The sequence below is a fragment of the Bos grunniens genome, chromosome 28 (assembly GCF_055505025.1).
Source record: "Bos grunniens cultivar Pamir isolate PY7600 chromosome 28, Bosgru_T2T1.0, whole genome shotgun sequence".
NCBI lineage: Eukaryota > Metazoa > Chordata > Mammalia > Artiodactyla > Bovidae > Bos > Bos grunniens.
This window is the reverse complement of record NC_141192.1, coordinates 5267020-5289103: the sequence shown is the minus strand read 5'-3', so window position 1 is coordinate 5289103 and position 22084 is coordinate 5267020. Positions and strand designations below refer to the sequence as shown.

The window sequence follows — 22084 nt, the reverse complement described above, 5'->3', positions numbered from 1 at the left end:
AAAAATACAGCTTTCCACTGAAGGTAAGAAATATAAAATATCCATCCGTTCATTCCCTCAACAGCTACTGTGGGCCAAGACCTGTGCTGCTCTTGGAAGATAAAACAGTGGACACATTCAGTCCCTGCCCTCGAGGAGGTCACATTCCAGTGGGAGGAAGAGGCCCCACAGAGCTGGACGGTGCATGGACGGCAGGGCGTGGACAGCGCCTGCCTCGTGAACTGTGAGCAAGCACTGGCAATTCTTCTCCATAAATGCTTGAGAGAGCTTAATTTTTCTACTTTTCCCAGTAAAACAAAAGAGACGGGGAGGGAGAAGAGAGAAAGAAAGAGGATACAAAAGGAAAGAGGGAGCCCCATACAGTTACAAACAGAAGCGGAGAAACGGTGGATGAGACCTGGAAGGAAAGTCCTGGAGTCCCACGTACACCCAGAGGAGGCTCTGGTGGAGGAGGGCCCTGAGGCGCCCCCTCTCGGTCACCAGCGCACATGCCCAGCAGGACCACTGCCACAGTGTAGCCACAGCGTGTGATGCTACGTCAGGTCTCCAGGAAAAGGCACCATCACTGCGTTTCCAGCTCGTACTTGATACGGTTCCTGGTCCATAGCAGACACCCAGTCTGTACTGGATGGATGGATGACTGTGTGGATAGACGGACAGATGGATGGAAGGACTCACGGATGCATGGACAGGTGGATGGACAGATGGACACATGGATGGACAGAATCTCCTCCAAGAAGATGAGATGAAGCCCAGGGCCAAAATGGACTGTGGACTGGAGTGCTCTGCATCAAACCTGACCTGGAGAAGAAACAACAGTAAGACATTCACATCTCCCAACAGAACAGGGGCTAAGCTTATAGAGGCCACTATAGACAACTGATCTTGAAAACCCTGGAAAGGACTCCAAGAACAAAGCAGTCCTGAAGTTCGGATCTCCCACCCCTGGACTAGGGAGCCCCTTCCTGTTGCCTTCTCAGCCTCAGCCTCACCACTCCCTGCCCAACACACCTGCTGTGGCAACCACACCACACGTGCGACCCTGAAGACCCAGGGGCTCTCCAGAGCCCTGTCTCCAGCCTCACCTTGACCATGAAGCTGATGAGATTTCATTCCTAGAGATCCAGACCCAGTGTCCCTCACTCCAGGGAGGCCTGGCCCCCTGACCACTCCACCTCTCCTGGAGCAGAGGGCATAGCTCCAGCCTCAGAGCTCTCACCGAACCTGGTCCACACCGCTGCTTTTTATAGGTGAGGGGGGCTGTTAACACCTCTGTCCTCCCCACCAAGCTGGGGGACCCCTGAGAGCAGAGACAGTAGCTTTAGTACCCACCGCAGAACCTGGTCTGGAGAAGGAAATGTTAACCAATTCCAATATTCTTGCCTGGAGAATTCCATGGACAGAAGAGCCTGGCGGGCCACAATCCATGGGGTTGCAAAGAGTCTGACACGACTGAGTGACTAACACACACACAGAACTCAGCCCAGCACTCAGACTCATTAAATGCTAGACAAATTAAAGAAGGAGCTCCTTTCCTAAACAAAAGCCTGCAGCAGAAAGAAAGCAATATACAAAAAATTAATAAGTCCAGGATCATGGAATTATTACTCCTTTGTATATATACTAAATGTGCTCTTTTAACTCCTAATTAACTCCTTATTCCAGCCATTTTCAAACATTTTGCACTGCGAAACATATATTTTAATAAGTACACAAATTGAACTTAAACTACAAAAGCTCACTGAAGGACATTAAAGAAAGCTTTTTAAAAAATGAAGAAATACATGTTACTGAATAAGAAGTATTGTAAAGTTACTATTTCTCCCAAAATTAATCTATAAATCCAAAGCAACTCTAATCAAAATACCAGTTTGGGGGGATTTCACAAATGAATTAAATGAAAGCTATTAAAATATTTCATCTGTTTGTGAAACAGAGAGAGAGAGAAGGAACTTCTGAGCAGAGGGGAGGGCTCCGGTGGCCAGGAACAAGATCCCTACCCTCAGCCCCTCTCAGCAGCTGTCCCCTTGATTACTTCAGGACTGCCACCGCCTTCCCTGGCTGGTGGTTTGGGCTGACAGGTTACCTCGAGTATAGCATCAGAGATTGCTGTCACCATCCTCCGGAATGCCTGCTTAGCAGCAATGGCCCAGAGAAGAAGTGAGGCTCACAGTGAGTCCAACTCAGCCCCAATTAGGGATGACTGGGAGGTGCCGCCTCTGCTCACTAAGGGAGCCCCAGTGCTGAGCCCACAGAAAGCTCCCCTTCATGGCCTGTGTCCTTACTGCCCACCCAGGGCAGCCTCACAGGGGTCTCCAGGTCTTCTGTCACCTCTGAGCCCAGTATCCCCAAGGGGAGCCTTTTAAAGATAATGCACTGATGCAGTAATTGTTGAGACTGTGATTTAAAAAAAAAAAAAAAGAGAGAGAGAGATCTCAGAGGAGGAAATGTGGATACAGTGCTGAGAGATAAAAGCTGAGGGAAACTTGAGATGTGTGTGTGCCTAGTCATGTCTGACTCTTCGTGGCCCGGCCCCAAGGACTGCACCCCACCAGACTCCTCTGTCCATGGTATTTTTCAGGTGCATACTTGAGTGGGTTGCCATGCCCTCCTTCAGGGGATCTTCCTGACCCAGGGATCCAACCCATGTCTCCCATCTCCTGCACTGCAGACAGATTCTTTACCACTCAAGCCCTCAGGGATAGGGCCTGTTATATGAGCCCACAGGGCCCCACAGCGGACTCCAGTGCCTTGGCCTACAGCACTTCATTTGACTCACCTGCCATCAAGGCTAGATTCTCCAAGCTCACAAACCCTGGTCAAGGTAGCCCCTAGCAAGTGGGATCACAGATGGGCCAGCAGTACATGGGCTCCCAGGCCAAACTCCTTGCAGGGACTGAGTGTGCGTGGATGCTGGACAGGGAAGTGGCTCCCAGTATAGCATATGAACAGCCTGGCAGGTCCCAGACAGCCATGTCCACGTCATATAGAATCTGACATTTACGACCATGAAAATGCCAGTCCACCCGACAGATTCACATGTAGCAAAATGTGAAAGAGTCAAGCAGGACCCTGTCCTCCCTTACTCCCATCAGCCAGGCTCTTTGAGCAGGGAAGGGAAGGACTTACAGCTGGGAGGGCCACATCACCCACCCCCACTGTAACTGGCCCATCCCTAACTGTCTGACATCAACACATCATCAACAATGTAAGGGTGGTCAGGCCATTTACTTCCCCACACCAACGTCTTATCTTTTGTAAAATTCAGGACATGTCCTGGCAGTGGGACACCCTTGTGAACATCCTCTGTCCTTGTCATCACAAAGAAGAGGCTGGGTTACTCTGCTTGAAAAGCCCAAGCAATGCCTGGGAGCAGTGAATAGAGGTTTTGTTCCAGGATTGGCATCATCAAGTCTCTCTTAAGGGACCTGCTAAGCTAGCCAGCCATTCAGGTCACGTTCACCTCCACAGTCCAGAGTCCCTCCTCTACCATGCTTAGTAGATACACTAAAATTCTTTGAGCATAAGCACCCTAAAAACTTCCATCAGACCCCCGACAGAGGCAACTGAATTATACCTTCCCACAGCACTCAGCTGTGCAGCTGAAACCAGCACAGCAGAGTTTTACCCAATACAGTAACGTCTATGCTTGTATTTTCCGTAGAGGCAGACTTCAGAGATAGCATGGATTCAGTTCCAGATTACCCCAATAAAGCAAATAGTACAATAAAATGAGTCACACAAATTTTTTTGTTTCTCCAGATATATAAAAGTTACATTTACACCATACTGTATTCTATGGTCTGCAATAGCATTCTGTCTAAAAACACAATGTATATACCCTAATTAAAAGATACTTCATTGCTAAAAGATACTATCATCTGACAGCACAGGGTTGCCCCAAACCTTCAACTGGCAAAAAACACAGTATCTGGGAAGCGTAATAAGGCGAGATGTGCCTGTAGTCATACAGAGCAACATGGCATACAGGGGCTTTGGAGTGGATCAGTCTGGGCTTGAGTCCTGATTAAACCCTGATGGCTGCTTGCGTGACTTTAAGCAAGTCATTTAACTTTTTCAGCTCCAGTTGCCTCATTTTCAAAGTGTGAGGCTTAGAGAAGGCACACAGAACGCCAGGCTGTGGTGGGCACCCAGGAACTGATGGCAATCCCTCCTCTTGACAGCAGGTATATGGCACCAGAGACCAAGACTCTGAGGGGCTGGAGATGGAGGCCATGAAGCCCAGGGGCTCTCCAACCCCCACGGACTCCTGCCATCTCTCCCTCCTTGTCATTCTTGCCCAATATTAAGAGCAGCCACTCTCCGGGCAACCCCAGCTCTGCACACCCAGCAAAGTAAAGGCTTTGCAAACAAGCGCTGGGGGATCAAGAAGCCAACCGGCCAAAGCCAAGTCATGTGCATCCAACCCTGCAGGAGTCTGCATAATTAACCACTTGGAAATGCTATCTTTAGGCCCATCTTGGTTCTGTGGTAAATCCTTGTAGGGCCTAGAAAGAGAGTGGGGAGCTGAATTCCTCTGGAAGGGAAATGCTGAGTGTGAACACTGTATGAGCACGGATGCTTCTTGAGAAGCTCTGTGTCCGTCACCCCCTCCATCCCTACTTTCCGATAAAGATACTGAAGTTTCAGAGGTGAAGCAAATCACTCAGGGTCACACAGAGTCAGGGGGGGAGCTGGACTTGACTCCAAAGTCCCTTACCTCCAAAACCAACGTTTTTCCTACTTGCAAGCAAGGAGAAGAGGCAAGGGATTGGCGAGAAGAGAGAGGGGTGGAGCCTGGCGCCACTGGCAGACACCAGCCCAGAGCAGACTCCTAGAGTGGACGGAATTCAGCAAGGAGAAAAGCTTGCCTAGGGGCAGACACCGGCCAGGACACAGGCAGGAACGTTCTGAGAAAGCCTCGAGCGCATTAGTGCTGCTAATCCTCGCCTGCCTATGACTGGCCTGAGTCACTTCATACAGGGAAGTGTGTTCTGGTGAAGATGCCGGCCGCCGCCCAGACCTCACAGTCTGGCTGGACCACCAGCGTGATCCGGGGCCTGATTAGCTCAAAGCAGCATGGCGGCCGGCCAACTGCATGAAATTAAGCATGCCCGAATTTTAAGCTCTCCAGCAGTGGGCTTCGTGCTGGCTCCTGATACATGAGGTAGCATTTTGAGTAATAATTAATTAGAGGGGAAAGCAGAGGAAGCAAGCAAAGGACATCAAGTGGAATTAGGATAATTCTGCCATTCACTTCATTTAACATTCAGAGAGGGCCAACAAAGTGACCGGGCTTAGAAAGAAAGCCGCAGGAAGCGTTCGGCAGTACCCTGATTCCTTCAGTCCCAAGTCCACCCAGGCCAGAGAGGCAGGAGTCCAACTCCAGACTGTCACTTCTTTGCCTTTAGATCACCAGGTCCCACCGATCAATTGGCTCATAGGGTATTTCTAGTTGTCTGTTCCCAAACACTTGCGGGCCCTGTCTTCATTAGAAGGTCCTAACCCCTCATAGAGGTGTTTAGAAAATAAAGCATTGATTATCCCAGGCACCAAAAAAGTAAGCACATGTGCAAGCATATGCAAACGACACCTCCTCCAGGTGTGAACACATCCCCAAGAAGAGCAGCCCACCTCTGCAGAGAGCTGGAAATCTCTTTTATCCCTAGAGGCTTATGCCTGTCAACAAAGAGAGGAAACTTAAAAGGAAACAAACAGCAACAAAGGCCTGACTTTGCCACAGAAATCCCTGGCAGTGACTTATAAGCAGGCTTCCCTCTAGCAGCCCCAAGCCTCTCAGCATCTGGGCAGACGTTGCACCACTTGTCAGGGACCAGTTGGGAGCCAAGTTGTGCTGGGGGCTCCCCCTTTGTGGTATGAGCTGTGGGCCCAGCATCCAGGGCTTCCAACACCCATTCCAGCCATGCCCGAGCAGACAGCACCCGCGGCCCACCTGCGTCACCCCGCAGGGAGCCCTGGGCAGAGCTCCTGGGGCCCCAGGCCCCATCACCTACCTCGTTGATGAAGGAGTGCGCCCCCTGCGGGCTTAGCAGCAGGATGGCACGGCGCAGCGTATCCCGGTAGCGGTTCAGCTCCTCTGTCTTCATCGTGGTGAACAGGCTGGTGAACACGTGGCTAATGTTCTTGTCCACCTTTTGTAAAGACACGTCAAGGCCCAGCCTCGAGGCCTGGTCCAGAAAGCTTTGGAGCCCGCGGATATCTGAGCAGTGGAGAAGAGGAGGGGAGAGAACCATCTTTAAGCAGGAAGGGACCTTGGAGGGTGTCTAACACTACTACCCCCCATATAAGCCTTCCACAAGGACTCAAGTCTGCCTCCGTGGACCAATGAACAAAGGAATGCAAGACGTCTATTTGGTGCCAACATTCTATACCAGCATCCAGCCCCCGGGTAAGTGTCTCCCACCGCAGGGAGCACTTCCTGCCACCAACAGGTTCTGGAGCCAAAAAGTGTCCTGCGTGAAAATTTCCCTTTCTCTCCCTATTTTTTTCATCCAATAGGAGTGAAAGTCCTGGCAGTTCTGTCTTGGTTGCTATATGTGGTGGTGGCCCCTAACCCTGGACCCCCAATCCCTCTACCTGGCTCTGCTCCCCAGGGCTGTGACTCCTTGACCCTCAGTGATGAGCTAAGGCCACTGACTGACCTGGCCTTGCGTGGTTCCAATCTCGGTCCCTGCCCCAATCTTATAATTGAATACCCTGTACCCTCACCCCCCAGCCCTGAGGTCTGGGGCATGGTCTTGTTCCAGAGACTTGATTTTCCTAGATGAACTTTCCTCATCCCCTCTTTTTCCAGCTGAAGTGACTGCCCCTCAAGTCCAATGAGAACTGCACATCCTGACTGGATCAGGGGTGAGCAGGTCGTCCGGGATGGTCCTGGACTGGGCGCCATCCTGGCATTTTGGTGGAGCATCTGGGAGACAGGTCTGCTGTTTCCCCTGCGGTCACCAAGAGGGCAGAATGAAAGCCCAGGGCGGGAGGGGACCATGAGGAGCTGGAATAAATCACCAGGGAGCAGGGGTCCAGAAGGAGTTTGGGGCCCAGCTATGTCGCTCATTGGTGAAAACTTACTCTTGTGATGGCAAGCACTGCTGAACATTTTTTAATTAGGACCAAATCTCTCAGCAGCAGCCTTGCATGAGCATCTGACTTCTCCAAAAGGTGATCTGCCCAAAAATGGACCCAGCAAGCAGGTCCGAGAGTAGGGTACAGTCCTGCTGATGTCATTCAAGCCTCTGGATCCATCTGTGAAGCCTGCTTCCCCTGGACTGTTCAGTTTCACGAGTCAAAAAACACCCTTTCCCACCTGAGCCAACTTGGTCTGGATTTCTATCTCTTGCAGCCCAGAGTCTCAGTTCATAGGCCACTTTTTCAGACCTGGGATGTTTCCTTCATCTGGTCCATATCTGTATCCCAGCTCCCAAAGGCAGGCCCTGCCCCTGAGCCACCTCCTCCAGGGGACACTCTGGGCCAGCCTGAATCACACAAACTGTCCTCCTCCAGCACCTGGGCTGTCGATAGGCTTCCCTGGGCACACTCTGGCCCAGCCAGTCACCCAAATTCAAAGTATACAGTGTTAATTCAACCCAGTTGTTTTTCCAACCAATCTTTTTTTCACAAACTTTCACTTCATGCCTATTCCACAAATATTCTTGAACTCTACATGTGCCAGGCACCATGCAAGCTGCAGCATGCAAGCAGTGGTCTCTTCCCTGCCCATCTTGCCAAGAGGTCAGGCTCAACAGTAAGTCTAGTCCTAGCTGGATATGACAAGAATGGCCATGGAAAGCCAAGCGCAGTGCCAGGCAGGAGGCCACAGCATCGTGGAGTCATAACTGGGGCTCCGGGGGGTGGGTGCACAGGGTCCCTATTTCCCGTCACGAGGGGAAGCCCTGGAACAGGTCTGAGCACCTGCCGCAGGCTCAGATGCGTACAGCCTAGAGCAGCCCCTTAACACCCAGGCAAACCATCCATCTACTTTGTGCCTCAGTGTTTTCGTCTGTCTGCTGGGAATGAAAGTCCCTGACTGTCATTTTCAGAGGACTGTGAGGAACCACAGTTCATGAAGCTACCCCCTGCTTGCATCTCAGGGGCCTGCATCTGGGATCCACAGAGAGCTGACCTCCTAATCGTCCATCAGAGGACACGGCAGTCCCCAGATGAGAGCCCGAGAGATCGCAAATGTTTGACTGACATTCATGCTCATGTGTTCTAGCCCAGCCATGACCTCAGCCAGCATTGTCCATCATCAGCCTGGGCCCCGGAGCACAAACATGTGCCCAGAGATGCCTGCCTGACAAAGCACGAGGGTTTCAAGGGTACCAAGCAGCAGGATGGGCCCTCTGCATCAAGCCCCCGAACTCCCCCGCAAAGGTGACCAGTGGAGGACCACACAGTGGCTTACATCTGCCCCAGCATCAGGGGCTCCCAACACACAGGCTCTAGGCTGTCAATAACCCTTGGATCCCCCAGAGAGGCTATGCAGTCCCCACCAACCTGCTTGGGACCCTAGATATCTTTAGCCTTAGAAAGAAAAGTGTGAAGAGGTTCTTCAGAGCTTCTTCACCTATCAGAGGCAATGGCAGGACACATGGGCAGAGATGGCTCGAGGACCAGAAATGCAACACCCCAACTTGAACAATTCAGGGCCGGTGTCAACCCTGGCCCCTCCCTCTCCTGAGCACACGGCACAGTCCGCGCCTGCTAAGGGTAAGCTTGTGAATATCTCAGTACCCAGCAAACACCCACATTCAAATCAGCAGTGGCCTCCTGCGCCAGGCACGCAACAGCTTGTGCCCAAATGATCCATGATGTTCCCCCCTCAATCTGGGCTGTTACTAGCCACCTGTAGCTATTTAAATTTAAACTTAGTTTCATCAAAATTAAATAAAATCACACATTCAGTTCCTTGGTCACACTAGCCACATTTTAAATACTCAATGGCCACATCTGGATGGTGGTTACCATATTGAATAGCACAAATATAGACCATATGTGATGGGTCATCTCAGAAAGTTCCAGTGCAGGTCTGCCTGAGAAACTGTCTTTTAACCAATGCAGTGTAAGCAATGGTCCAAACATAGGAGACGAGCTGCACTTGGGCCTCCCTATTACCGTGCTTCTTGCCCTGCCACTTTGAAGACACTTCCAGCCCCTACACACAACCACAGGACCTGCTTTGACTCATAAGACCGCTATTACTTGGTACAAGCAGAGGTTAGAGTAAGTGGGCATTTCTGTTTCCACCCTCAGACTCTGCCACCACCAGGAGAAGAGCCCTCGGCTAGCCTCCAGAGGGATGCAGACACATGTGGAGAAGGATCAGGTAGACCAGGCAACTACCCCGGGCTACGTGAATTCAGATGCTCCAGTGAGACCAAAAGAGTTGGACACAACTGAGCGACTGAACTGAACTGAACTGAAGAGATCTACAGACTCACACACACATACAAACACACACACTCACAAATACACAAAAACGACTATTTATAAATGACTTGTTCTAAGCCACTAATTCCGGGGATGGTCTGCTTCTCAGAAATAACTAACTGATAAACCAAATTCATCAGATGCATCATATCTAATACGCCTTAGGAAAAGTTCACTGAAAGAGCAAGACCTGTATCATAAAAAGTCACTCCAACACACAGCTTCCCCACATGGGGTACTGAGTGTTAGCCAGTCCAGGGAGGACACTGGTAGCTTCTGAAGCCCTATCCCTTCACCTGGACACTTACAGTCCTCACTGCCCCATGGCCTTGGCTCTGACCCAGAGCTGAGCATAGTTGATGGGACTCGCATGAAGGTAGTACTCTGAGATCCACCATCTACCAGCTCCCACCCCACTTCCGGTGCCTTTCAAGGCCACTGCAAATCTTTAAAGTGGCAGAGACTGGCCACATCTGCAGAGCCATGCTTTACATGAGCATATGTGCAATGAGGGCTCCAACATGGCTGTGTGTGCGCCCACAGGTCCATGAGTCTGGTAGGGGTCCAGGATCCTCATGTGTCACGCCAGCATGACCAGTTCTCAGAAGCTGGGGGAGAAGTCCACTCCAGTCTCTTCCCTGAGGTCCCCCTGCCAAAATCCATCTCAACTCACAAGACTGCTTCATTTCCTCAGGGAATAGGAGGTTCCATATGGGGTGGCAACTGTCTTGGGACCCACAGGTACACACAGAGGCATGCACACACAGAGAACACAAGCCCACAGAGCTCCCGCACTGCAACCCCTGAGCTGCTGGGTTTCCGCCTTCTGTTTGGGCAGCCCCTGATGGAGCCGAGCCATCAGAGAGAGTTTAAGCTCCCTGCCAGCGGCTGGCTCCTCATACCTGGAATAAGTGATGCAGGTTGAAGGCAGCGCTCCCATGGGACCACAGCCCCTGGCTACAGCTGCCTGCTCCCACTAGGTTGAAAAGGTCAGCTCTCAGCCTCTGAAATCAGTGCTCAGCTGCACTTGGGAGGGTGGCTGGGGACAGAATGACAGTCAAGAGCACAAGTAAACTTTGCCGCCTGCCTGCTGTTCCCCAGGAATGGGGCCAAGGAGGCCTGCTTCTCCAGCAAAAGTCCCTTCCTCCCTGTAAGACTGAGTTTGTAACGCCACCCTACCCCCACCCCCCAACAAAGTCAGCTGCCCACCACTGCTCCCCAAAAAGGGAGAATTCCCCAAGAAGTTAGATAACCAGAGAGATGGGGCTGCTCTCAGGGTACCAGAGTGACCATCCCAGGAGCCCCCTGGCCCCTACAGAGGTCTGGACCTTGGCCCAGGCCCTTCCACTGGGACCTCTCTGTGCAGACTGGCCAGCCCATCCCACCTTCACTGGTGCAGGTCCTCCAACCAGACCCATCTCCACTAGAGAGGGAGACGATGGGGCCAGAGGGGCCTCCCGTCAGCCCCAGAAAGGGCAGGAGGAGGCAAATGGCTAACAGCTCTCCAAGGTGGCTGGGCGGGGGAAGAACCATGAACAAGGACATTGTCATCACCCACAGGGATGACAGAGAGAGGCTCCCGGGAGAGGCACCCTGCTCCCCAGAGAAAGGAAGCAGTTTAGGGAACAGGGGCAAGTACATTCCTGTGAGGAATTTGATGTGAGCACCCCAGGATGGACCTCAGCTGCACTGGCCCACCCTCAAGGGACCTGGTCCCCAGAAGTCCATCCAATGCAAGTCATCCTGTTGACATTCATTCATCCCTTCTTCCCTCCAACATTCACAGAGAGCTTTCTCTGTGTTGATCCCCCTCCTAGGGTCTGGGGCACAAGAACAAATGAGCCCATGGTCGTCCTGCTGGCACAGGACTTACATTTCAGGGGCTGGAGAACAGACTGGAAACAAACAACATGCCTAGTAGGTAATTTCCAACAGTGGTGTGAGTGCGAAGAAAGTAGAGACTGGGGTTCAGGAAACTGCTGGCAGAGTCAGGGTGGGAGCCAGTCCTGGAAACTGCCAAGGGAAGAACGCTCCTGACCAGAGAGAGCACGTGAAAAGCTGCAGAAGGAAGCATGTGGGACGCAGAACGAAGAAGGACCTTGCTCGCCCCATGATGGGGACTGGGCATAGGGAGGACTGGAAGTGTGGAGCCGCCAGGCAAGGAAGCCGGAGTCTCCACCACCTGCAGGGGAGGAGGTGAACACAGTGCCCGAGCCCCAGGCCTCCCCGGCCCCATCTCTCCTCCCCTCCACGGACCAGCTTCCGAATGCTGGGCCCAGGTCCCAACACTCACTTCTCTGCCTACCACCACCCACTCCACAGTGCTCTAAAGCTCTTGCGAAAGCCATCAACCAACAGCAGCCCTTCTCTCTCTTCATTTTCCATGGGTTCTCCAGAACACCCAGCCTGTGACCACCTGACCTTGAAGCCCTCTCTCTTCTCTCTGGGCCTCCAGACGCTCTCGGGCTCCTTCGGCTCCTTCCTCTTTCCTCTTGCTCACACCCCCACATTCCTGAGCCTCCCTCTAGTATCACCCATCAGCCGGGCTCAGGGAACATCAGTACCAGACACCCAGGCTGGCCAAGGGCTCTCCTCTCCTCCTAAACATCCCAGCGCAAGCCTATCTCCACGGCCCCTTCACAGGTTCTGGCACCATCATTTCCTCCCCGGGACTTCAGCCACAGCCTCCTAGGAGGTCCCCCTGACCCTGTGGCCCTCCCCACCAGTGCCGTCCGCCAGGATGTTTGCAGACTTCACATCTGCTTATGATAAAGCTCTCCTCTAAAACTTTCCATGAATAATACATTTCTTTTAAATTTGCCCAGAAATTAATATTCTCAAAAGAAGCCATCAATCACAAACAAACAATAAACCTTCAAGAGACTTTATTATTGAACATAAATAAACTCCATACATCTTAGTCTGATACATAAGAGACTCTCTGGTCTTAGCAACATTTTTTAATTTTTACTTTTGTATCACCATCACCTGCCTCCACCAGCAGAAACCACACACCCAAACTCCAGAAAAAGAAGCTCTTTGCCCTTCCCTGGACACCCTCCACACACACACACACACACCTAGTACACCACCACAGCACTCCCATATACATCCCCCATGTGTGCACTTACACTCTCAGCTGAGATTCACCCAGTTTGAAATTTACAGAGCCCTACCCTTGCATCGGGCTTCCCTGGTGGCTCAGATGGTAAAGAATCTGCCCGCAAAGCAGGAGACCCAGGTTCAATCCCTGGCTTGGGAAGACTCCCTGGAGAAGGGAATGGCTACCCACTCCAGTATTTTGCCTGGAGAATTCCACAGACAGAGGAGCCGGGCAGGCTATATGGTCCATAGTGTCACAAAGGGTCGGACACGACTGAGCTGCTAACACTACTACTATCCTTCCATCAAGGCCCAATTGAAACCATACCTCCCTGCAGGCCATCTCAGATCCTCAAGTCAGAATTCATATGTCCCCCAAGTTTCAAAGCTCGAGGACCAGGGAAGCAAGAACTAGATCTCTCTCATGTCTTTGTCCAAGCCCAAGTCTCCATGGCTAGCACAGAGTCACGTACAGCCAAAGTCAGTGGAACAAACTGAACCAAAGCAAGAACCAGGCTAAAACCCAGGGCAACTTCACCAACAATGTAATTGTCCTGTATCCGATGGAGGCAAACAAGAAATTGAAATTGGGCAAGCTTTTTCCCCCCAGAATTTAAGGTTATATCTCTAACTATCTCACTACTCCTTCAGGGGAAAAAAAAAATCATATAGTCATGAGTATTTTAAATACTTTCTGAAAAGTAATTGAAATGAAAAGGACACATTTCAAATTGCTTCCTATACCATTTTCAATTTCCAAGAAATGTCCAAGCACTGAGAGTACTTATAAAGAATATTTTACCATCTGTAATATACATATGTATGTATAAAGGCTGCCACCTCATACCCAGAAGTTCACAGTTAGAAGTGTTTGGGGATTTTTGGCAAATTTTCCAACGCTGAGACACAATTTTCATTCTACTGACTTTTTTAGAAAAATTCCTTTTGTATTTGGCCTCCAAATACATGGTTCAAATAGTTTACCCAAATTCAAATTCATCTCCAAGACCTCTGCTCAGGCTCCTCTCTCCCCGTATTGCTTACTCCCCTCCCCAGTACCAATTCAAAATGCCACCTTTCATGTCATTCATGGAATAGCTACAGAACCGGGGTGTGACGGAGGCTGGGTTTGCAGAGGAGGAAGCACCCACAATTTCCAAGGTAAGAGATCACAAAGACCCGCCTGCTGTGGCTTCGATCAGAAGCTGATGCCCTTTCCCTCTTCTCAGAATCCACTTGGTGCCCCACCTCCCATAACTCAGCTGCCCAGCTGTGGGTCCCTGACTCCCTTCTCCCCCTCTCCTTCCTTGACTATTTCCTGACCGCCTCTCTGGGAACAGCAGAACCTGGAAACTTGACAGCCCTGTCCTCAAGAACTCAAGGAGCTCTCAGTCTTGCATGTAAGACTGAACCCGCAGCAGAGAGTGGCTCCGCCCCACCATTCGCTGAGCACCGCCCACATGTCAGAGCAGAGAGTGGCTCCGCCCCACCGTTCACCGAGCACCGCCCACATGCCAAGAAACACAAGAGAGTGCTTCATTTGCAGACTGCATTTCACGGATGCATTATCAGTCCGTGTGGGTGTGATAAAAGCCATCTCCAGGGAAGTCAGGTGGTCACAAAGCAGGCCCATGGGAGTTCAGCAAAGAGAGGAGCAGACACCCACAGGTGTGGTGCATCCAGCCGGCTCTCAGGAAAGCAGGATGCAGGCCTCTCCCTGTCATGAGGTGACAAGGTCACCCCAGAGCTAATGCCCCCAGGGCCCAGGCAGGGGCTGGCTACAGGTGAGCAGAAGGGCCCTCAAGTGCTATCCCCCATTTCGTGGTGGCACAGTGCTGCTGTTCTACGGCTTCTTGCAGAGGTTCTCATCTGGGAAGGAGGTCTTCCCTGTCCTGGTCACAATCTCAGCTGCTCAGCTGGCCCTGGGAGTCCTTCAGAGTGACTTCCCACCCCCAACTCCCCAAAACCCTGCCCTCTGTATTAACCATGTCTTTTATTTTTGGTATTCAGACGCTTTGACATGTGGCACTTTGCTGACCCTGGAGAACCGCCCCTCAGAGGGATAATCAACTCTTAAAGATAGTAAACAACTTGCCCCAAAGCACCCCGTTCATATGTAAACCAGCCACCCCAAAGCCCACACCCCGACCACCTCCTCCATGGGACTCCCACATTTTGAGCCACTATTCACCTGCTCCAGTCATCTCAGGACCAGGTACTAGACAACTCAGGACACCCCATGCCCCAGAGTCTGCCAAAATTATTCCAATTAGCCAACTCTGCGGAGAAGGCAATGGCACCCCACTCCAGTACTCTTGCCTGGAAAATCCCATGGACAGAGGAGCCTGGTGGGCTGCAGTCCATGGGATTGCTAGGAGTCAGACACGACTGAGCGACTTCACTTTCACTTTTCACTTTCATGCATTGGAGAAGGAAATGGCAACCCACTCCAGTGTTCTTGCCTGGAGAACCCCAGGGACGGGGGAGCCTGGTGGGCTGCCGTCTATGGGGTCACACAGAGTCGGACACGACTGAAGCGACTTAGCAGCAGCAGCAGCAGCAGCCAACTCTGAACCTGCTTACCCCACTTCACCCATTCTTTACTATAGAAATCACATAAAGGGCTCTTGCCCATAGTTTCCCTTCCCCAGCCTCCTGATCAGCCCTGGTGCCTCCCTCAGTGGCCACCCAAGGCATGGTGTACCCCCTCCATCTGGGGATTGTCACAAACTATCTTTTCAATGGGAGTTGTCTCCTGATCTGCCAGCCTTGTCTTACCTAAGTAATAACACAACACCCTTGGCATGGTGACCAGGGATACAGCTGAAGGAAAGGCACACAGCAGTGGCCCCACTGGCCACACTCCAGGGGCCACAGAATAAGCACAAGCAAGCATTCAAATCCCACCCTTCACAAGCCCCGCGACCGTGGGCAGCCACTTCTCTGAGCCCATCCCTTCATCTGCAAACAGGGCTAACCCCACCTGCCTCCAAGGAGTACTGTGATCCTCCACTGAGGATCTACCAGGCCACAGGGCAACATAGATGTTCAGTGGCTGCCAGCTCCCTCCCAACCTTATATCAGCGCTGGAAACGGCCCCAAAAGGTTCCCAAATGAACAAATCATCTCTCTTGTTCTAGAGGCTCATCAAGAAGGGAGGTGCCATCCTGACAATCGAATGATACAATAGAAGACTAAAAAGGTCAGCTCTCCCTTCTGTGATAATGGAAATTCCAAAGTTGTAAAGTGGCTGAAGGGGAAGGGCTGACACTGAAAACTCTGTGAGAAAGAGAGCAGATTTCTGCCCATAATAGGGGTCAATAATATCCAGGAGCTTTCTGTTCAAACAGGTCTCAGAACAAGCCACGAAACCATACGTGAGCAGATTCTGTAAAGAAGAAAGAGTCGTCTGGAAAACTTCTTGTGAGCACATTCACACAGCATGTGCACACGCGTGTCATTTCAGACATAGAGGTCCATGTGTGAGCCTGACTCACACCCACTGTCTGGAGCCTGGCGAAGGAGGACACCGTGGGATCACAACATGCTCACTTCCCCCAAACTCTATTCTTTTCCATTTAAAAAACAAACACAAGGGGAAAAACATTGTAAATAATCACGCTGGAAGACCGAGATTAAAAACAATTTAAAATAAACGTCTACTCTGGCACTTTGGAAAAAAAACATACCACGCTGCATTAAGTGCTTTGAATTAAGTAAATTACACCAAGTAACTAATTTACATAATGATCAAAATTTGCATTTTACACATGTTATGATGAAAATAGGTTTATAAAATAATCCCTCACCAACTTCTGTTCCAAGCTGGGTTCCAGTACTTGGATAAAATTCTGCAGTGTTGATCTGCTACTGTCTTTCATGTTTCAAATTTCTGGCTCCTTCAGTAGTTTTTCTTAATCTGGCAGGCCCCTTATTCCCACTGCAATAAATAGTCCCTCTGATTTGCAATTCCTTTCCATCAATGGACTGAGATCATATTTCTAAAGAATCCATAATACACTAATGATTCTTAAAATGTTCACAAATAAAGCTTGATGTTCCTGTCACCTCTCACTTACTAGGTATTTGGTATTGATTTTAGCAATTCTTCCTCCAAGATAGGTAGGATTGGCTTAAATTCCTTCACTTCTTGCACCAACAGACCTTTCAGGAAGGAACCAAGACCCCACTGAAAAAACTGGACATGCCCCGGAGGAGGCTGAGCACAAGGTCCCTAAGGAAACCGACCACCAGCCCCAAAAGGCCACCCCATGCCTTTAGGTCCCTAGAGCCCGGCAAGCAAGCCCAGAACCGAAACTCCCTCTCCTTTTGCTGCTGAATCCTTACATGTGTCTTTTATGTCCTCCTTCCCCACAGTCTGTGAGGAAGGGACTGCTGCTGCTGCTGCTGCTGCTGCTAAGTCACTTCCATTGTGTCCGACTCTGTGAGACCCCATAGACGGCAGCCCACCAGGCTCCACCATCCTTGGGATTCTCCAGGCAAGAACACTGGAGTGGGTTGCAATTTCCTTCTCCAAAGCATGAAAGTAAAAAGTGAAAGTGAAGTCGCTCAGTCGTGTCTGACTCTTCGAGACCCCATGGACTGCAGCCTACCAGGCTCCTCCGTCCGTGGGATTTTCCAGGCAGGAGCACTGGAGTGGGTTGCCATTGCCTTCTCCAGAGGAAGAGACAACCATCCCATTTCACAGATGAGAAAACTGAAACCAGAGGAGTCCCTCCATCAACATCACACAGCCAGCAAGAGGAACAACCCACAATCATGCTTTGAGACATTTCTGGATGTTTTCCTGGACTCTTCTCAATTTAAGTAAGATCTGGAAGCAAACCTAGAAAAGTGATTTCCAGGCATTACGGATGTGAGAGTTGGACCATCAAGAAGGCTGAGCACCAAAGATTCATGTTTTCAAGCTATGGTGCTAAAGACTCTTGAAAGTCCCTTGGACAGCAAGATCAAACCAGTCAATCCTAAAGGAAATCAACCCTGAATATTCATTGGAAGGACTGCTGCTGAAGCTGAAGCTCCAACAATTTGGAGCTTCCTGATGAGAAGAGCTGACTCATTGGAAAAGACCCTGATGCTGGGAAAGATTGAGGGCAAGAGGAGAAGGGAGCAACAGAGGATAAGATGGTTAGAAGGCATCACTGTCTCAACAGACATGAGTTTGAGCACACTCCAGGGGATGGTGAAGGACAGGGAAGCCTGGCATGCTGCAGTCCATGGGATCCCAAAGACTTGGACATGACTGAGTGACTGAACTGCAACAACTGGAAGCAAATCTAGAATTCCAAGTGTTTAGCCAAAAAAATCACATTTGAATGTCCAAGGGGCCCCCAAAGACAGTGACTTTGCTCCTTGATAATGCCATCAACAAACAACCTGCCTTGGAGGCATGGCAGGAACAAAGCCATGTGGTGAGGATGATGGAATAATCATCACAGTACTTGCTTATTAAGGCCTGATGTGCCAGCACCATGCTAAGCATTTGGCACGTATCGTCTTACTTAATTCCCATGACACGCTAATGTCTGGCCAAAAGTCATCCAGCCCATTAGAGGCAGGATTGGGGTTCAAACCTAGATCGCTGGAGTCAGAGCTCTTTACCCGCATCTGCCAATTAGCCAACAGCTCCTGGGGAGGGATGGGAAGGAGGCAGGTCAGAGCCCCTGACCATGTGCACACGCAGAGGCAGGTCCCGTCACACACACTCCACCTGAGCCTCACACACCCCTAGGGCGTTGCCAGATGACACCCATTTCACAGATTAGCCCCCAGCTCTGAACGGAGCTGGTTCAACCCCACAGCCACACACTGAGTCAAAGACTCTGCTCTGTGTCACATCAAGGTATGGGACTTGCTGGTGGTAGGCCAGACCCCTACCCAAGCCTACAGAGTGATCACATTAGGTGCACAAAGCTCCAGAGAAGCTTCACAGCAAGCTGGCCAAATGCTAGAGTCTAGCTTTTAGAAACGGAAAGAAGATGGAAATGTGACGCATGCTATTACCAGCTGTTAATTTGCAATCAGTATTAATAACTGACATTACACAGTGAAATGCAGCATCTTCATTAATTTCGTAAATTATCACTGTGGGGAAAAGCCCACGCTCCTGGAAATGGTAGCTCAACTAGGTTGACTTGGAAACTGCTCTGAGCTGGGTTCCACATCTTCAGACCTGCTCAAGGCAGGGGGAGGGGAGGAAGGCCGAGGGACGCCATTGGCTGACCCCAATCCTCACTGCCCCCACCATTCCTCACTGCCCTAGGACCAGCAGCAGCCTCCCACGTCCAGTGCCAAGGAGATGGGACTGGCCTCTGACTCAGGCTTTCTGCAAGTACGTGTCTGATTGTCCACTGTGCCATAACCACTGTGGAGGCTTGAGAGAGGATCAGACAAGGAGCTCAATGGAAACAGACATGCAAGGCTTGAAGCTGCGTTGCTGCTGCTGCTGCTAAGTCACTTCAGTCGTGTCCGACTCTGTTCGACCCCATAGACGGCAGCCCACCAGGCTCCCCCAACCCTGGGATTCTCCAGGCAAGAACACTGGAGTGGGGTGCCATTTCCTTCTCCAATGCGTGAAAGTGAAAAGTGAAAGTGAAGTCGCTCAGTCGTGTCCGACTCTTAGCGACCCCATGGACTGCAGCCTACCAGGCTCCTCCATCCATGGGATTTTCCAGGCAAGAGTACTGGAGTGGGGTGCCATTGCCTTCTCTGTGAAGCTGCGTTAGGACCCATGAAAAATGCCCAAGAAGCAGTCTGTTTTCTGGGGCAGTGTTGGGGGAGGACGGGTCTCCAGGAAACCTTCAGAGAGCTCAGCCCTGGAGCCCGTACGCCTAGATGGTCTTTCCCACAAGGAGAGACGTGTGCTCCAGGCCAAGAGAACATCAGGACCAAGGATCTCCTGGACCCTGGAGCCTGCCCAGACCTGCTGATGGCTCTGTGTGGCCGTGAGGGACACGGAGCCCGATGAGCTCCTGAGGGGGAGAGCCACAGCGGCATTCTTGGGACTGGCCAGAAAGCAGCAGGACAGAAGGAATGGCATCAGAGGGACCCCTGGGTCAGCTGGGACTAGGACTGTGGCCCCGGTCACACCATCTCCACCCTATGGCTTACTCCAAGTCTCTGAAGCAGAGGCAGGACTGGGGGGCAGCAAAGTCAGTCGCTCTGGAGGCAGCCCGGATCCCCCTGTGTGCCTGAGTATCCCCCATGACCAGAGCCAGGCGGCCTGAGCAGCTGCGGCCCAACTCTTGTTGGGGCCTTTCCAAAGCAGGGCTCTGGCTCCCAGGCAGGAGAGTCGGGATTTGGAGCCTGACACTAGGAGATGGGCTCATACATGTTGTCATCTATAGCCTGATCATGCCTACTTAGCTCTCGGAGCCTCAGTTGCCACCTCTGTAAAATGGGCAGGGTGGGGCCTCCTGTGGGGACCACCACAGAGAGCACGCAGGAGGATGGATACAAGCGCCTGGACTAAAGTCTGCATGTGAGCAGGGCTCGGAACGATGGGCCTGTCTCCCCAGTGACACTGCCCCCTCCATGCCACCTCCAGCACCACCCTGCCCCTCCTGCTCCTCCACAGCCCCGGCTCAGGAAACCTCAGTCTTCACAGCTCTCTGCTGACCTCATGACAAATGTTCTTTTACTTATGCATTTAATTTACATAATGACCCCCTGATATTTACTCAGATTTAATTTGTTTCCTCTGGAACTTGCCTTTGAAGAGGCAGTGCCAACCACGGCTAGGAGTGAAGCGCAGCACGGGGCTCACGGGTGCCCCTGCCCCTCTGGGGGCCTCTGAAGGCAGCTTCTGCAGCAGGACCAGTCTCTGCCCTCACACAGGCACCCGTGCGTGGAGCTTCACACCTCCCGGTGCCAGATGGGGGCCAGGCTGGTGAGGATCGCTGTCCATGAAGACCTCACAGTGGAGAGCAGTGCATAAACACCGGTCTGGGGAAGGATTCTCTGTGCCAGCCCCAGAGGGAAGTGTGGGCAGTGCCAGCTGAAAGGAGGGCAGGAGTCCTCCACCCAGGAAGTGGTGAAGCGGGGTGTGAAACTGAGCCAGAGGCAGTGGGTGTGCTGACGGCATCACCAGCGCCTTCTTTGGTATAGCAGAGTGGGGGTCCCAGGGGTGTCGTATAGATGAGGCTGAAGTCTAAGTCATGGCAGACCACAGAAAGTAGTGTGGACACAGCATGGGGTGGGAGAAAGGGTTGGATTTTGAAAAATCCACTTGACAATTCTGCAAGAGGGAGCGTGACCTGGAGGGCAAAGGCCATCGGTCATAAAAATTTCCAAACCACCGCCCAGGTATGACCCAGTGGAGCCTGGACACAGGCAGGAGCGCTGGGGTGGAGAGGAGGGCCTTTGGCTGCAGGAAAGGAAGGCGAGGGAGGAATAAAGTATCAGGGACACCAGTTATACTTTCCAGGCTGGTGGATGGGGAACCAAAAGCAGAAATACAAGAGAGGGGCTCGGCTGTGGGAAGACAGACACTCAGCCCCAGACCTAGGCTAGGTGCACAGAAGCCCTCCCCTCTTCCCCTCTGCTCCGGAATGTTGATGGGACTGGGCCCAGCCAGGCTCTGCTGTGCTGGGCGTCTCAGTCTCCCTCGGATCTGAGCCTCTTCCCTCCTAGTTCTTGGGCTGGAGCCTGCCCCTGATTTTGTCCTTTAAAGCTCATGTTTTTAAATAATTTTATTCTGTTCTTTATTGGCTGTGCTGGGTCTTCATTGCTACACGGGCTCCTCATGACGGTGGCTTCTCTTGCTTCAGGGCACAGGCTCTAGAGCGTGCCGGCTTCAGTGCTGGTGGCGCACGGGCTTAGCTGCTTCCCGGTGTGTGGCCTCTTCCCGGGCCAGGCGTTGAACCCACGTCTCCTGCCTGGACAGGCACACCCTTCACCACTGAGCCACCAAGGAAGCCCCGAAACGCATTGACTTTGTGTATATATCCACACACTCATTCACATACACTTGCATGCTCACACATAAACGGGCACACTTGTGCTCACACACTCACACTCAGGTCCACATTCTCACATTCATGTATTCACATTCACACCTTCACACACACTCAAATACACTCACCTACACCCACATACTCACATTCATCTCACACACTCACTCACACAGTGGTATGCTGGAACCAGCCTGAACCATCTCATGAGAGGCTACTGTTAAATTTTCAGTTTTGTGAGCCAGTTACCCAACGCAGTCACTATAAATCAAATAACAAACATATAATTAAGCAAATTACATTACAAATAAAATTGACAAATACACAAAACTCATCACTTCCTAGTTATTTGGCTATACTTTACTATTATCTGTGTTCACAGAGCTACTAATGTCTGCTGTATCTGAAATACCACACAATGGTACATCATCCCTGGCGGCTCAGCTGGTAAAGAAAATGCCTGAAATGCAGGAGACCCAGGTTCAATCCCTGGGTTGGGAAGATCCCCTGGAGAAGAGAATGGTAACCCACTCCAGTATTCTTGCCTGGAGAGCTCCATAGAC

General features: G+C 51.4%; 1 protein-coding gene across 7 annotated transcripts in view; it reads right to left on the bottom strand.

The window, feature by feature from the left end:
* The window catches only part of GRID1 (glutamate ionotropic receptor delta type subunit 1), a 687534-nt gene that overhangs the window by 470718 nt on the left and 194732 nt on the right, over positions 1–22084 (bottom strand). For 4 of the 7 annotated variants that reach the window (XM_086381183.1, XM_086381179.1, XM_086381181.1 and 1 more), the window contains 2 exons: positions 6015–6220; positions 679–801 (listed from right to left, as the gene is read on the bottom strand). In XM_086381183.1, the coding sequence (XP_086237309.1) occupies positions 679–801; positions 6015–6220 (329 nt within the window). The remainder of the gene's footprint in view (positions 1–678; positions 802–6014; positions 6221–22084) is intronic. The other 3 variants (XM_086381184.1, XM_086381180.1, XM_086381186.1) reach the window with 1 other exon arrangement.